Source organism: Nerophis ophidion, linkage group LG03 (genome assembly GCF_033978795.1).
Source record: "Nerophis ophidion isolate RoL-2023_Sa linkage group LG03, RoL_Noph_v1.0, whole genome shotgun sequence".
NCBI classification, from domain to species: domain Eukaryota; kingdom Metazoa; phylum Chordata; class Actinopteri; order Syngnathiformes; family Syngnathidae; genus Nerophis; species Nerophis ophidion.
Window position 1 is genome coordinate 46,181,525 of NC_084613.1, and position 13,571 is coordinate 46,195,095.

Consider the following 13,571-nt stretch of genomic DNA (forward strand, 5'->3'; position numbering starts at 1 on the left):
GATATTGTTGTAGGACATAAAAATGTTTATCATACGATATAATTATCTTCTGTGTATATTCTAATTGTTTTGTCAGGGCTGTGTAAAAGCTGCAAACACTGCTACTCTACAGTAGCATTTTCTATGTCACTTGAAATACCTAGGAGATGCAGGAGAATGGATGTCAACATATCATGTTAAGGCTCAGAATGGTTTCTTAACAAAACCTTTCTACATATAAAGTACTTTTTTTGATTGATTGGTTGATTAAAACTTTTATTAGTAGATATCACAGTACAGTATATACAAATGACCACTAAAGGCTTACACCCCAATAAGTTTTTCAACTCGTTTAAGTCGGGGTCCACGAGTTCATCAACACAGCCCGCCGTTTTTTGTAGACATGTTCCATAAATATTGATGTTAAAGATTTCTTTCTTTGTGAAAAAATGTTTAGAATGGAGCTCATGAATCCAGATGGATCTCTATTACAATCCCCAAAGAGGGCACTTTAAGTTGATGATTACTTCTATGTGTAGAAATCTTTATTTATAATTGAATCACTTGTTTCTTTTTCATCAAGTTTTTAGTTATTTTTATATCTTTCCTTCCAAATTGTTCAAGAAAGACAACTACAAATGAGCAATATTTTGCACTGTTATACAGTTCAATAAATCAGAAACTGATGACATAGTGCTGTATTTTACTTCATCTGTCTTTTTCAACCAAAAATGCTTTGCTCTGATTAGGGGGTACTTGAATTAAAAAAATGTTGGTACATCACTGAAAAAAGGTTGAGAACCACTGTGTTATGAGAGTAGCGTGTGTGTGTGTGTGTGTGTGTGTGTGTGTGTGTGTGTGTGTGTGTGTGTGTGTGTGTGTGTGTGTGTGTGTGTGTGTGTGTGTCTCTGTGTGTGTGTGTGTGTTTGGCCCTTTAATATGTGACAGCATGTGCCGTCAGTGAGTGCGGGCGAGCGAGGTGAGGGAGCGGTAGAGCGCAGGAGTGGCTAGTGTTTTGTTGGATTGGCTGTGTCTACAAGACCTCAATAAAGCCACGATTTGCAACTAATCGCTGGACTCTTCATTTACCCTGGAGCCCAGAGCTGTGGAGACCCACTGCCTTGTGTGTGTGTGTGTGTGTGTGTGTGTGTGTGTGTGTGTGTGTGTGTGTGTGTGTGTGTGTGTGTGTGTGTGTGTGTGTGTGTGTGTGTGTGTGTGTACATACATAATCATCAGGAGAAATCTCCTGTCGATTGAGGGAACCCCTCATGAATCAGTTCTGTAGAGATGTACTAGTCTTGTGATTTTTTTTTCCCCCACACGTTTATATATATATATATATATATATATATATATATATATATGTCTTGATTGGATTATCCGGAGAATAGCGCTCGATACCGTGGTAGAGCGCAATATGTAGGTGTGATTGAGGGAACCCCTCATGAAACAGATCTGTAGAGACGAAGTAGTCTTATGATTTTTTCCCACACCTACATATATATATATATATATACGTGTATATATATGTGTGTATATATATATATGTGTATATATATGTGTGTATATATATATATATGTGTATATATATATATGTATATATATATATGTATATATATATATATGTATATATATATATATATATGTATATATGTATATATATATATATATGTATATATATATATATATGTATATATATATATATATGTATATATATATATATGTATATATATATATATATATATATATATATATATGTATATATATATGTATATGTGTGTGTGTGTGTGTGTATAAATCTTCTTTTTCTGTTTGTAGCTGGGTCTCCTAAACCTGCAGAATCACCAAAAGCTGAGGCCCCGGTTGCTGCAGACCCTCCACCACCTTCTGCTCCTGCACCTCCTCAATCAGCTGTGGGCCCCATTCCCACCACTATGCCCCATGTACCACCTGTGCCAGCACATGCAATGGATACCAAACCAGGTTAGTGGCCTGTGTTATGTGGGAAGTGTTTTCCCTGACATCTGCGCTCTTGACATCTAACATACATGATTAATCATTGTTTGGATCCGTCGGCAGCAGCTCTTTACTTACACCAGCGATACTAACCGTCTCCTTGTCTTTTTCACAGTCTCAGCCATCAAGCCCACTGCTGCTCCCATTACAATGGCTGCTGCTGTGGATGGAGGAGCAAAAGCAGGTCGCACTGAGAGCAGGGTTAGCACTCAAAAATAAGTTTTGAGGCCTGAATACCAAGTAAGAACTAAATACCAAGACTCTTAATTCTCTCTTTTTCAATGTAGGTTAAGATGAACCGCATGAGACTGAGAATTGCGCAGAGGCTGAAGGAGGCCCAAGACACCTGCGCCATGCTGACTACCTTTAATGAGATTGACATGAGGTAAGAAACTTTAAATTAATCGACCTACATCATCATTTTATGGCTTTTCTACTTCTTACATTACACATATTTGCATATTAGAGAATTCAAGCCATCTTTGCAAGTTTAAAGTGCACTTCTGTTTGTAAGCTCAAGTGGTTATAGATTAATATCTGCCCAATAGAAAAAGCTTTTTGAAACATGAGCCCTCTCTGAAACACTGGAATGCAAATATTTGGTCATAATTCCATCTAAATCAAAGATAAGAAATGTTAAAACAGGTTTTATTAATTTAAAAGGAAATATTAGTGTCCGCTCTTGCCCCCTGTGCTCAGGAGTACACTTTGATGCTTATTTTCTTCACAAATGTGTGGTGTCGGCTTTCAGCTATTCAGGCGTTTCCATGTATCTTAATTGGATTGACATTGACGGTCTGGAGGAAAACTTCCCAGTCAGGGGCTCATCTGGAGCCGAAGGAGGTGGTCCAAGAGCAATGCGGCAGCATCTACAACGGCCCGCAGAGACCTGCGCTCTGAGTGGAAGGGCTGCCTCAAATGATATGGGCTTTTATGACAGCCCAATAAGATTTACAGGCTCTAGAAAGTGTAGATTTTTATCGCTTCTTCTCTCCTTTCTCAGAGAGTCTGTGTCTTGGGAGGGAGTAATTGTGTTAGCAGAGAAACCCTAGAGCTTAGCCGGGGTTACAGACAGGAAAACAAACAATTAAAAAGAAAGATAAAAGTGAAAAATGAGCAAAGGTAAAATGATTAGCAGGACAATATTACAAACTTTCCAAGGGCTATTATCTTTTATCAAAACGGTTATACAAATATAAATATTTTTAACTGAACATACCCTCCTTTTTTGCACATTGTTAGGCACTGTCAATAAAGATGATGTTGTTTGATTTGATGCATGTACATGTAATACGTATAGACACAAAATCATTCATGCGTCGTTTCTTTTTTAGAAAAAAATTAAAATGTGTCTAAAAAAAAAAAATCTGTCTTGGCCCTGCGATGAGGTGGCGACTTGTCCAGGATCTACCCTGCCCTCCGCCCGAATGCAGCTGAGATAGGCTCCAGCAACCCCATAAGGGACAAGAGGTAGAAAATGGATGGATGGAAACTGCTTTTACATACGGGGAGGTGGCACCTGATTGGGCACCCACAGCTTCACCACAGCAGGTCCTGCTGCTGTCATGTTTCTTCTCCAAAAAAACATCACTAGACTTGAAGCTGACCACTTTTTTGTATAAGTCTAGAGGGGGCTAAATGCTCGCTAATTATAGCAACACCAATCCCTCGTGCTATTTTTTACTATTTTCTGGAAGACCATGCGTGTACAAGGTGTGTTAAGAAGCAGAGTATCAATGACATTTTTGTTATCAGCTCTGCTTATTGCTACTCCTATTCGAACATGTTGAAAAGAGAAAGTGGAAATTGTGATTTATCATATTTAGGGCTGCAAGTAACGATTGATTCCTCAATGATTATCTTATCGATTAGTCGACTAATCGTGTAATAAAGCGTACACATACTTAATGGCTCTAAAATTTTCATCGACTACTAAATACAGCTTAAGCTATTTTATGCATTTGCTTACAAACAACAGAGATGACTAATTCCTAAATATTTATTTATACCGTGAATTTTTTTATCAAAATGTTCATTTAAAAGAAAGGCAAAGTTCTAAATGTAATAAAAAACAGTTAAAATAGCAGAAATGAAAACAAAACACAAAATTAAAAACATTTTGTGATGAGGTTTAAAAAGCTGCACTCTGGTTTATTGACTATTGATTAACTCTTGGCAGTTTTAGCACTCAAATAGACTCAATGTGTAGAATTCTATATTCGACTAATTCTTAAAATGTTGGCTATTTAATAAGTTATATATTTAATCTTGTGATACATCATCATTGGTGCCTGTCTGTCTCAATGTGGGTTTGTGCATGCGTGCGAGGTTTGCGCTTCTGTGCCTTTTTTATTGCTTTGAAAATTGGCGCTGCTTTAAAAAGTACTTGAATTGATGTAGACCGAGTTTACCTGGCTGACTAGACATTTTTCACACAACTTCATATACTGTGAACTACATTTTTTATTAAAATGTTCATTTAAAAGAAAGGCAAAGTTCTAAATGTAATAAAAAACAGTTAAAATAGCAGAAATTAAAACAAAACAAAATTAAAAACATTTTGTGATGAGGTTTAAAAAGCTGCACACTGGTTTATTGACTATTGATTAACTCTTGGCAGTTTTAGCACTCAGACTCAATGTGTAGAATTTTATATTTGACTAATTCTTAAAATTTTGGCTATTTAATAAGTTATATGTTTAATCTTGTGATACATCATCATTGGTGCCTGTCTGTCTCAATGTGGATTTTTGCATGCGTGCGAGGTTTGCGCTTTTGTGCCTTTTTTTATTGCTTTGAAAATTGGCGCTGCTTTAAAAAGTACTTGAATTGATGTAGACTGAGTTTACCTGGCTGACTAGATATTTTTCACACAACTTCAAGGCTGCATCCTCCCTCCAGACATCCAACATCATGCCTCCGCTTTAAAGGAGCCACATGTAAGAATCTGCAATCACAGTCGAAATTGTAGTCCCCTACCCCTCTCCCTTACTGAGGTTGCCAGATATGCAGCCAAATCCAGCTCGATCGACTGGGTTACCCCAAGGAACTTCAAATGTCCACTGCCTCTTACTTGGGGTTGAGGTACTGGGACCATACATACAAGCAATGCAAGCAATGGCTATACTGGTGAAAATTAGTAGAGTATGCTTCGCAGCCTAATGTACGCCCAAAACTAAAGAGATGTTTTACTAAGGTATGCCTATAGGCTACTGTTTCAAACTTTCAGATTGCTAGAGTTATTTTATCATGTGATTTGGCTGTCTCCATACATTTCACATTGCCATGACAGCCGTGCTAATGTTGGAACTCATTTCCTCAGCATATCAGCATATTGAGAATGAAATATGCACTGACAATATCCATATCCACATAGGGCAAAATATATTTTCGACAAATAAAACCTGTCAGTTCAATTACACATCGACATACAGGCTAACGGGCATATATATATCCCCTGGTAGCATATATGTCGATGTATCATCGAACTGGGCTATACGTATGCTCCCATTGACCAGGCTAGCATGCTAAGCATTCGTTGCACGAACATACTAGCTTTGTTAGACAAGATCATAGATTGTGTTGCACAGTATAGTTTACATATAAAATTTCCATTTCCATTTATTACAAGTACCGTATTTTCCTCACTATAAGGCGCACCTTCAATGAATGGCCTATTTTAATATTTTGTTCATATATAAGGCGCACCGCATTATAAGGCGCATAGAATAGATGCTACTGTAGAGACTGGGGTTACGTTATGCATTCTTTAGATCAGTGGTCCATGGGCCGTGGCCCGATTGGTACCGGGCCGCAGAAGAATTTTTTCTTAATTTTTATTAAAAAATAAATAAATAAATAATTACTTTTTTTTGTTTTTTTATTAATTCAACACAAAAAACACAATATACACTTACAATTAATGCACCAACCACAAAAACCTCCCTTTTTAATGACAAAAACGTCCCATTTTTATGACAATTAAATACTTTTTGTATCCGGTCTGCGGATACAAAAAGGTTGGGGACCACTGCTTTAGATGGACATGCGCTAAAGGGAATGTCAACAAAATAGTCATATAGGTCAGTCAAACTTAATTAATAGATTACAAACCAGCATTCTGACAACTCTGTTCACTCCCAAAATGAGTAAACAGCTGTTTTATTATTTTCCCAGTTTCAATAAACACGTAAAAAACAGTATGATACTGGTACGGTAAATCAAATGTTAATGCAATCACAATATAGTAACACTCGAAATAGTGCGAAGCAATAATATATCAATAACTCAACGTTGCTCAAACGTAATGGTCACACAACACAACACACAAAATAAACATGTAAAGCTCACTTTATTAAGTTATTCCTCATCCACGAATCCCTCAAATTCTTCATCTTCAGTATTCGAATCAAACAGTTGGGCGTCGAAGTCGTCATTAAACGAGTCAGTGTCGCTGCTGTTAATGCTAAATTCTCTCGCTGCTGCTCTATTCCCGTGTTCTACTGTGTGACTGATCGCCTTGAGTTTAAACTCGGCACACCTCCCACAGTCATATATCCCAGCATGCACCATGCGCTTCTTCTTCTACGAGGGAAAATAAGGTAGGTGGCTGTTTACCCTAGTTGCGAGACCTCTTTTGGCATGTTTAATTCGGACACTGAAGAAAATAATTTGAGGGATTCGCGGATGAGGAATAACTTAATAAAGTGAGCTTTACATGTTTATTTTGTGTTTTGTTTTGTGTGACCATTACGTTTGAGCAACGTTGAGTTATTTATATATTGTTATTGCTTTGCACTATTTCGAGACGTCATTAATGGAGTCAGTGTCGCTGCTGTTGTCTAGCAGTTCAGTGACAATTCCTGCTTTCCTGAAATCATCTCTCTCAATAGGAGCTGTTTTGGGGTCTTTACATCAACACAAAAATGGAAATGAAAAGGCACGGCCTGGCGCAGTCATATATCCCAGCATGCACCGCGCGCTTCTCCTACGGGGGAAAATGAAATCAGCGGCTGCTTACTATAGTTGTGAGACCTGTTGTGGCTCAATATTGGTCCATATATAAGGCGCACCGGATTATAAGGCGCACTGTCAGCTTTTGAGAAAATTTTAGGTTTTTAAGTGCGCCTTATAATACGGTAATAAGAAAATGTAAATGCCTAACTTATCTATCAAGGAGGAAATTAGCAAGTTTGGTGTCAGATGAAAAAAATCATCTCCGCCTTCAATCATCTCCATCTTTCAAAGGCATCCCCAATACAAATCCTTGTTTTGTTCCTGGTTTTGTCACAAATAAGTTGTAAATTGTAACGAGGCATTTAGATTTACTAAGCTCATGTTTAGTAACTTTACCAGTAGTAGTAGTTAGACGAAGATGGTGGTGCGTAACTGGCAACCTGGATGTGACACACTCTCGGACTTTTTAATTGGGTAAAATGGTGGAGGGTGGGACATTGAGATGAAAACAATAACCAGATTTCGGGGCTGTACATCTAATTTTGAAATGATCATATCATGGCTGAAAACTGTTATCAGTTACAGAGGTATTCAAAAAGAACATGTTTTATTAATTTCCTTTGACATATCAGAGCCATTTATTGACTTGATATGCAATTCTTACATATGGCTTCTTTTAAATGCAAGTGTATCACAAATGTACTGCCATAAAAACAAAGTCCGCTTTGCAAAATGAGGAAGGTATTCATGTTTTAACAAGAATAGGAGGAAATATCCTCAAACTTAACATGTTGTCACTGGCTATGTTTTTGCGAGTGGCCAAGTGAGGACGTCCCGACTATTGTCGATAATAAAATTTGTCGCCGACAATTATATTTGTCGACTAAACGACAAAAATCGACAAAACTAATCAGCCTTAATCATTTTGTAACGGTATGCATGTTCAAAATCAACTCAAACCATCTATTTTTACAAACCCCGTTTCCATATGAGTTGGGAAATTATGTTAGATGTAAATATAAATGGAATACAATGATTTTCAAATCCTTTTCAACCCATATTCAATTGAATGCACTACAAAGACAAGATATTTGATGTTCAAACTCAAACTTTTTTGTTGTTGCAAATAATAAATCATTTTGAATTTCATGGCTGCAACACGTGCCAAAGTAGTTGGGAAAGGGCATGTTCACCACTGTGTTACATCACTTTTCTTTTAATAACACTCAATAGACGTTTGGGAACTGAAGAAACTAATTGTTGAAGCTTTGAAAGTGGAATTCTTTCCCATTCTTGTTTTATGTAGAGCTTCAGTCGTTCAACAGTCTAGGGTCTCCGTTGTCGTATTTTCGATAGGAGACAAGTCTGGGCTGCAGGCGGGCCAGGAAAGTACCCGCGCACTTTTACTACGAAGCCACGCTGTTGTAACACGTGGCTTGGCATTGTTTTGCTGAAATAAGCTGTGGCGTCCATGATAACGTTGCTTGGATGACAACATATGTTGCTCCAAAACCTGTATGGACCATTCAGCATTAATGGTGCCTTCACAGATGTGTAAGTTACCTATATCTTGGGAAATAATGCACCCCCATACCATCACAGACGCTGGCTTTTGAACGTTGCACCAAGAACAATCCGGATGGTTATTTTCCTCTTTGTTCCGGAAGACACCACGTCCAAAGTTTCCAAATATAATTTGAAATGTGGACTCGTCAGACCACAGAACACTTTTCCACTTTGCATCAGTCCATCTTAGATGAGCTCGGGCCCAGCGAAGCCGGCGGCGTTCCTGTGTGTTGTTGATAAATGGCTTTCGCTTTGCATAGTAGAGTTTTACCTTGCACTTACAGATGTAGATGTACGGATCAAAGGTCCGTAATATCATCGCATACGTGCAGTGATTTCTCCAGATTCTCTGAACCTTCTGATTATTTTATGGACCGTAGATGGTAAAATCCCTAAATTCCTTGCAATAGCTCGTCGAGAAATGTTATTCTAAAACTGTTCGACAATTTGCTTACAAATTGGTGACACTCACCCCATCCTTGTTTGTGAATTACTTAGCATTTCATGGAAGCTGCTTTGATACCCAATTATGGCACCCGCCTGTTCCCAATTAGCCTGCACACCTGTGGGATGTTCCAAATAAGTGTTTGATGAGCATTCCTCAACTTTATCAGTATTTATTGCCACCTTTCCAAACTTCTTTGTCACATGTTGCTGGCATCAAATTTTAAAGTTAATGATTATTTGCAAAAAAAAAAAGTTTATCAGTTTTAACATCAAATATGTTGTCTTTGTATCATATTCAACTGAATATGGGTTGAAAATGATCTGCAAATCATTGTATTCTGTTTATATTTACATCTAACACAATTTCCCAACTCAAATGGAAACAGGGTTTGTACAAACGAAACACTAAATTGGCAGTTTATTAATGTGTTTATGATTTTGGCTCTTTTTGGTCACAAAGTTTGTGATAAAAGTATTATTTACATGCTTAATTGTAAGCACCAAGGCTTACTTCAGATGTATGACACAATTTTAAAGCTGTCAGTTTAAATGTTTCCCTCTAGTATTGAAAGGGGAACTGCACTTTTTGGGGGAATTTTGCCTATCATTCACAATCATGAGAGACAAGAACACAAATGCGATAGGCTCCAGCACGCCCTGCGACCCTGAAAGGGACAAGCGGTAGGAAATAGATGGAAGAACACACCGTTTATTTATTTTTTTAGGATTTTAAAGATTATAAACACATGAAAGATTCAGCTAAATGGCGTCACCGTTGTAGCCTTAATAGCCCTCAAACAGCTTCAAAACCCTTAAGCAAGGTTTATACACAGTGGGGCAAAAAAGTATTTAGTCAGCCACCAATTGTGCAAGTTCTCCCACTTAAAATGATGACAGAGGTCTGTAATTTTCATCATAGGTACACCTCAACTGTGAGAGACAGAATGTGAAAAAAAATCAAGGAATTACCATTGTAGGAATTTTAAATAATTTTTTTGTAAGTTATGGTGGAAAATAAGTATTTGGTCACTTCAAACAAGGAAAATCTCTGGCTCTCACAGACCTGTAACTTCTTCTTTAAGAAGCTCTTCTATCCTCCACTCGTTACCTGTATTAATGGAACCTGTTTGAACTCGTTATTTGTATAAAAGACACCTGTCCACAGCCTCAAACAGTCATACTCCAAACTCAATCAATCAATCAATGTTTATATATATAGCCCTAAATCACAAGTGTCTCAAAGGGCTGCACAAACCACAACAACATCCTCGGTAGGGCCCACATAAGGGCAAGGAAAAACTCACCCCAGTGGGACGTCGAGAATCAAGTCCAAAGTGGATCCAATATAGTAGCGAGAGTCCCATCCAAAGTGGAGCCAGCAAACTCCACTATGACCAAGACCAAAGAGCTGTCGAAGGACACCAGGAAATACTTGTAGACCTGCACCAGACTGGGAAGAGTGAATCTACAATAGGCAAGAAGCTTGGTGTGAAAAAATCAACTGTTGGAGCAATTATCAGAAAATGAAAGACATACAAGACCACTGATAATCTCCCTCGATCTTGGGCTCCACGCAAGATTTCATCCCTTGGGGTCAAAATGATCATGAGAACGGTGAGCAAAAATCCCAGAACCACACGGGGGGACCTGGTGAATGACCTGCAGAGAGCTGGGACCAAAGTAACAAAGTTTACCATTAGTAACACACTACGCCGACAGAGAATCAAATCCTGCAGTCCCAGACGTGTCCGTCCAAGCCCATCTGAAGTTTGCCAGAGAGCACATGGATGATACAGCAGACGATTGGGAGAATGTTATGTGGTCAGATGAAACCAAAATATAACTTTTTGGTATAAACTCAACTCGTCGTGTTTGGAGGAAGTAAAATACTGAGTTGCATCCCAAGAACACCATACCTACTGTGAAGCATGGGGGTGGAAACATCATGCTTTGGGGCTGTTTTTCTGCTAAGGGGACAGGACGACTGATCCGTGTTAAGGAAAGAATGAATGTGGCCATGTATCGTGAGATTTTGAGCCAAAACCTCCTTCCATCAGTGAGAGCTTTGAAGATGAAACGTGGCTGGGTCTTCCAGCATGACAATGATCCCAAACACACCGCCCGGGCAACGAAGGAGTGGCTTGAAGAAGTATTTGAAAGTCCTGGATTGGCCTAGCCAGTCTCCAGACCTCAACCCCATAAAAAATCTGTGGAGGGAGTTGAAAGTCTGTGTTGCTCGGCGACACCCCCAAAACATCCCTTCTCTCGAGAAGATGTGCATAGAGGAATGGGCCAAAATACCAGCTACTGTGTGTGCAAACCTGGTAAAGACCTATAGTAATCGTTTGACCTCTGTTATTGCCAGCAAAGGTTATATTACAAATTGTTGAGTTGAATTTTTGTTATTGACCAATACTTATTTTCCCCCATAATTTACAAATAAATTATTTAAAATTACTACCATGAGAATTCCTGTTTTTTGTTTTTTTTTCACATTCTGTCTCTCACAGTTGAAGTGTACCTATGATGAAAATTACAGACCTGTCATAATTTTAAGTGGGAGAACTTGCACAATCGGTGGCTGACTAAATACTTTTTTGCCCCACTGTACATACTGCAAGTCTATATTTAATGTAGTATCAGACACGTTCATAACAATACACAACAATATGTTCAGTATTTATATGATTTATATTTATATTGATCATTTTAATAATTTCCGGGACTGATTTCTTCCACGCATTCATTTCTGTTTCCATAACAGCGCACATCTGACTTCTGGTAACGTGTGTTCCTACTTACGGAACCAAATATGCGTGTGTGTCCTAATCATGGCAGACTTGGTAACAGACAACGAAGACGACTATTTTCGGATAAATGCAGTTGAGATATGCTCCACCACCCCTGCAACCCCAAAAAAAGGGACAAGCGGTAGAAAATGGATGGATGGATGAAGATTCACAGCGTTATATTTTTTAAGCTAAATATAAAGAGGACAAACTATTGCATGTAGAAGCGAAGACGGACACCAGGAGATTAAGGTAAAAGCGACGACGCTATAAACGTCGAACTTCGTGACAAGTGGATTGCTTACCCAAAATCAACAGGAAACAACAGAAAAACAACTGTCCACTGAGTGAGTCTTTTTAATATCGACCATGTTACACGCAGCACATTATGCGTGTTATTAAAACTACACTGCATACGCTCTCAGCTGTCTACAAACAAGACAGAAAATGTGGACTAATACTTTACAGATGCTGTAATATGGTTGTTCATATTTTTCAGTCAGTACAGCTTATTGTCCTATTGCAGTGTTGTGCATAACAAACTCAAATGCGTTCCCTGTTGGCATAGAAGTTAGCTTTTCTCTTGCCATAGTTGGCTTTTTACGGCTAATACCGTAGCATTGTGATTGGTTATGACGCTAGAAAATTAGTTCCTCAGTGTTCTCTCTTACAATAACAATGTCGCTACAGCGTGGTTATTAAAAAGGTTATGGAATGTTAAGGAAGTATTGTAGATCGTTTTTGAATGCATTTTAGAAATGATTTAGAGGAGAGATGATTGCTCCCATTAGCTGCCCTGCTAGCCACATAGAACAAGCAGATTTGTACATGTTAGAATACAGGGAGGGTGTTAAACTTTTGTATTCCAGTCTCTCATAATGATTGTGAAAGAAGAAATTCCCCATAAAGTGCAGTTCTCCATTAACTTGCTCAAGGACACAACGGACGTGACTAGCATGGTAGAAGGTGGGGATTGAACCAGTAACTCTCAGATTTTATAGTGGTTTGTTGCATAGTTCCACATAAACAGAAATAAAAATATTTTAAACAAGCATGGTGAGTAAATATGAGTGTAAAGGCTTGTCTGTCTATCTGTGTTAGCCCTGCAATGAGTTAGCGATTAGTCCAGGGTGAACTCTGCCTACCCCCCGAGTGCAGTTAAGATAGCTTACACTTGCATTGCATTTCATAAAATTGACAACCACACTGTAGCCATTCACCTAAATTAGAGAGTCCTATTTTAAGGTCATTTAATAGCTATAACAAATTGATTAAAAATATATGTATTGGAAGTACCTTAGGGACTTCAATTTAAGTTTTAAAAGTAGGGCTGCACAATTATGGTCAAAATGATATTCACGATTATCACAATGGGGACGGCATGGCGAAGTTGGGAAAGTGGCCGTGCCAAAATCTGAGAGTTACTGGTTCAATCCCCACCTTCTACCATGCTAGTCACGTCCGTTGTGTCCTTGAGCAAGACACTTCACCCTTGCTCCTGATGGGTACTGGTAAGCGCCTTGCATGGCAGCTCCCGCCGTCAGTGTGTGTGAATGGGTGAATGTGGAAATACTGTCAAAGCGCTTTGGGCTCCTTAAAAAGGAAAAATAATCGCAAACCATTTACTTATGGTTTGCAATTATTCACTGTTATGTAAAACATATTTTATTGCAGTTTCTATTCTAAACAAACTGTATGTAAACTTGGCTTTCATTTTGAAGTGAAACTTAAAAATTGATGTAATAAAATGAAATTTACAAAAGACCAACGGCTAATTAAAAATAAATACGCCATTGCAAAGTGCTATATTAAAGTGAA

At 38.3% G+C, this 13,571-nt stretch overlaps 1 protein-coding gene across 1 annotated transcript in view; it reads left to right on the forward strand.

Annotated features, from left to right (window-relative positions):
* The window catches only part of dlst (dihydrolipoamide S-succinyltransferase), a 42,405-nt gene that overhangs the window by 22,848 nt on the left and 5,986 nt on the right, over positions 1-13,571 (forward strand). Inside the window, exons 8-10 of the mRNA XM_061895389.1 lie at positions 1,798-1,962; positions 2,111-2,196; positions 2,283-2,380. Of these exons, the coding sequence (XP_061751373.1) occupies positions 1,798-1,962; positions 2,111-2,196; positions 2,283-2,380 (349 nt within the window). The remainder of the gene's footprint in view (positions 1-1,797; positions 1,963-2,110; positions 2,197-2,282; positions 2,381-13,571) is intronic.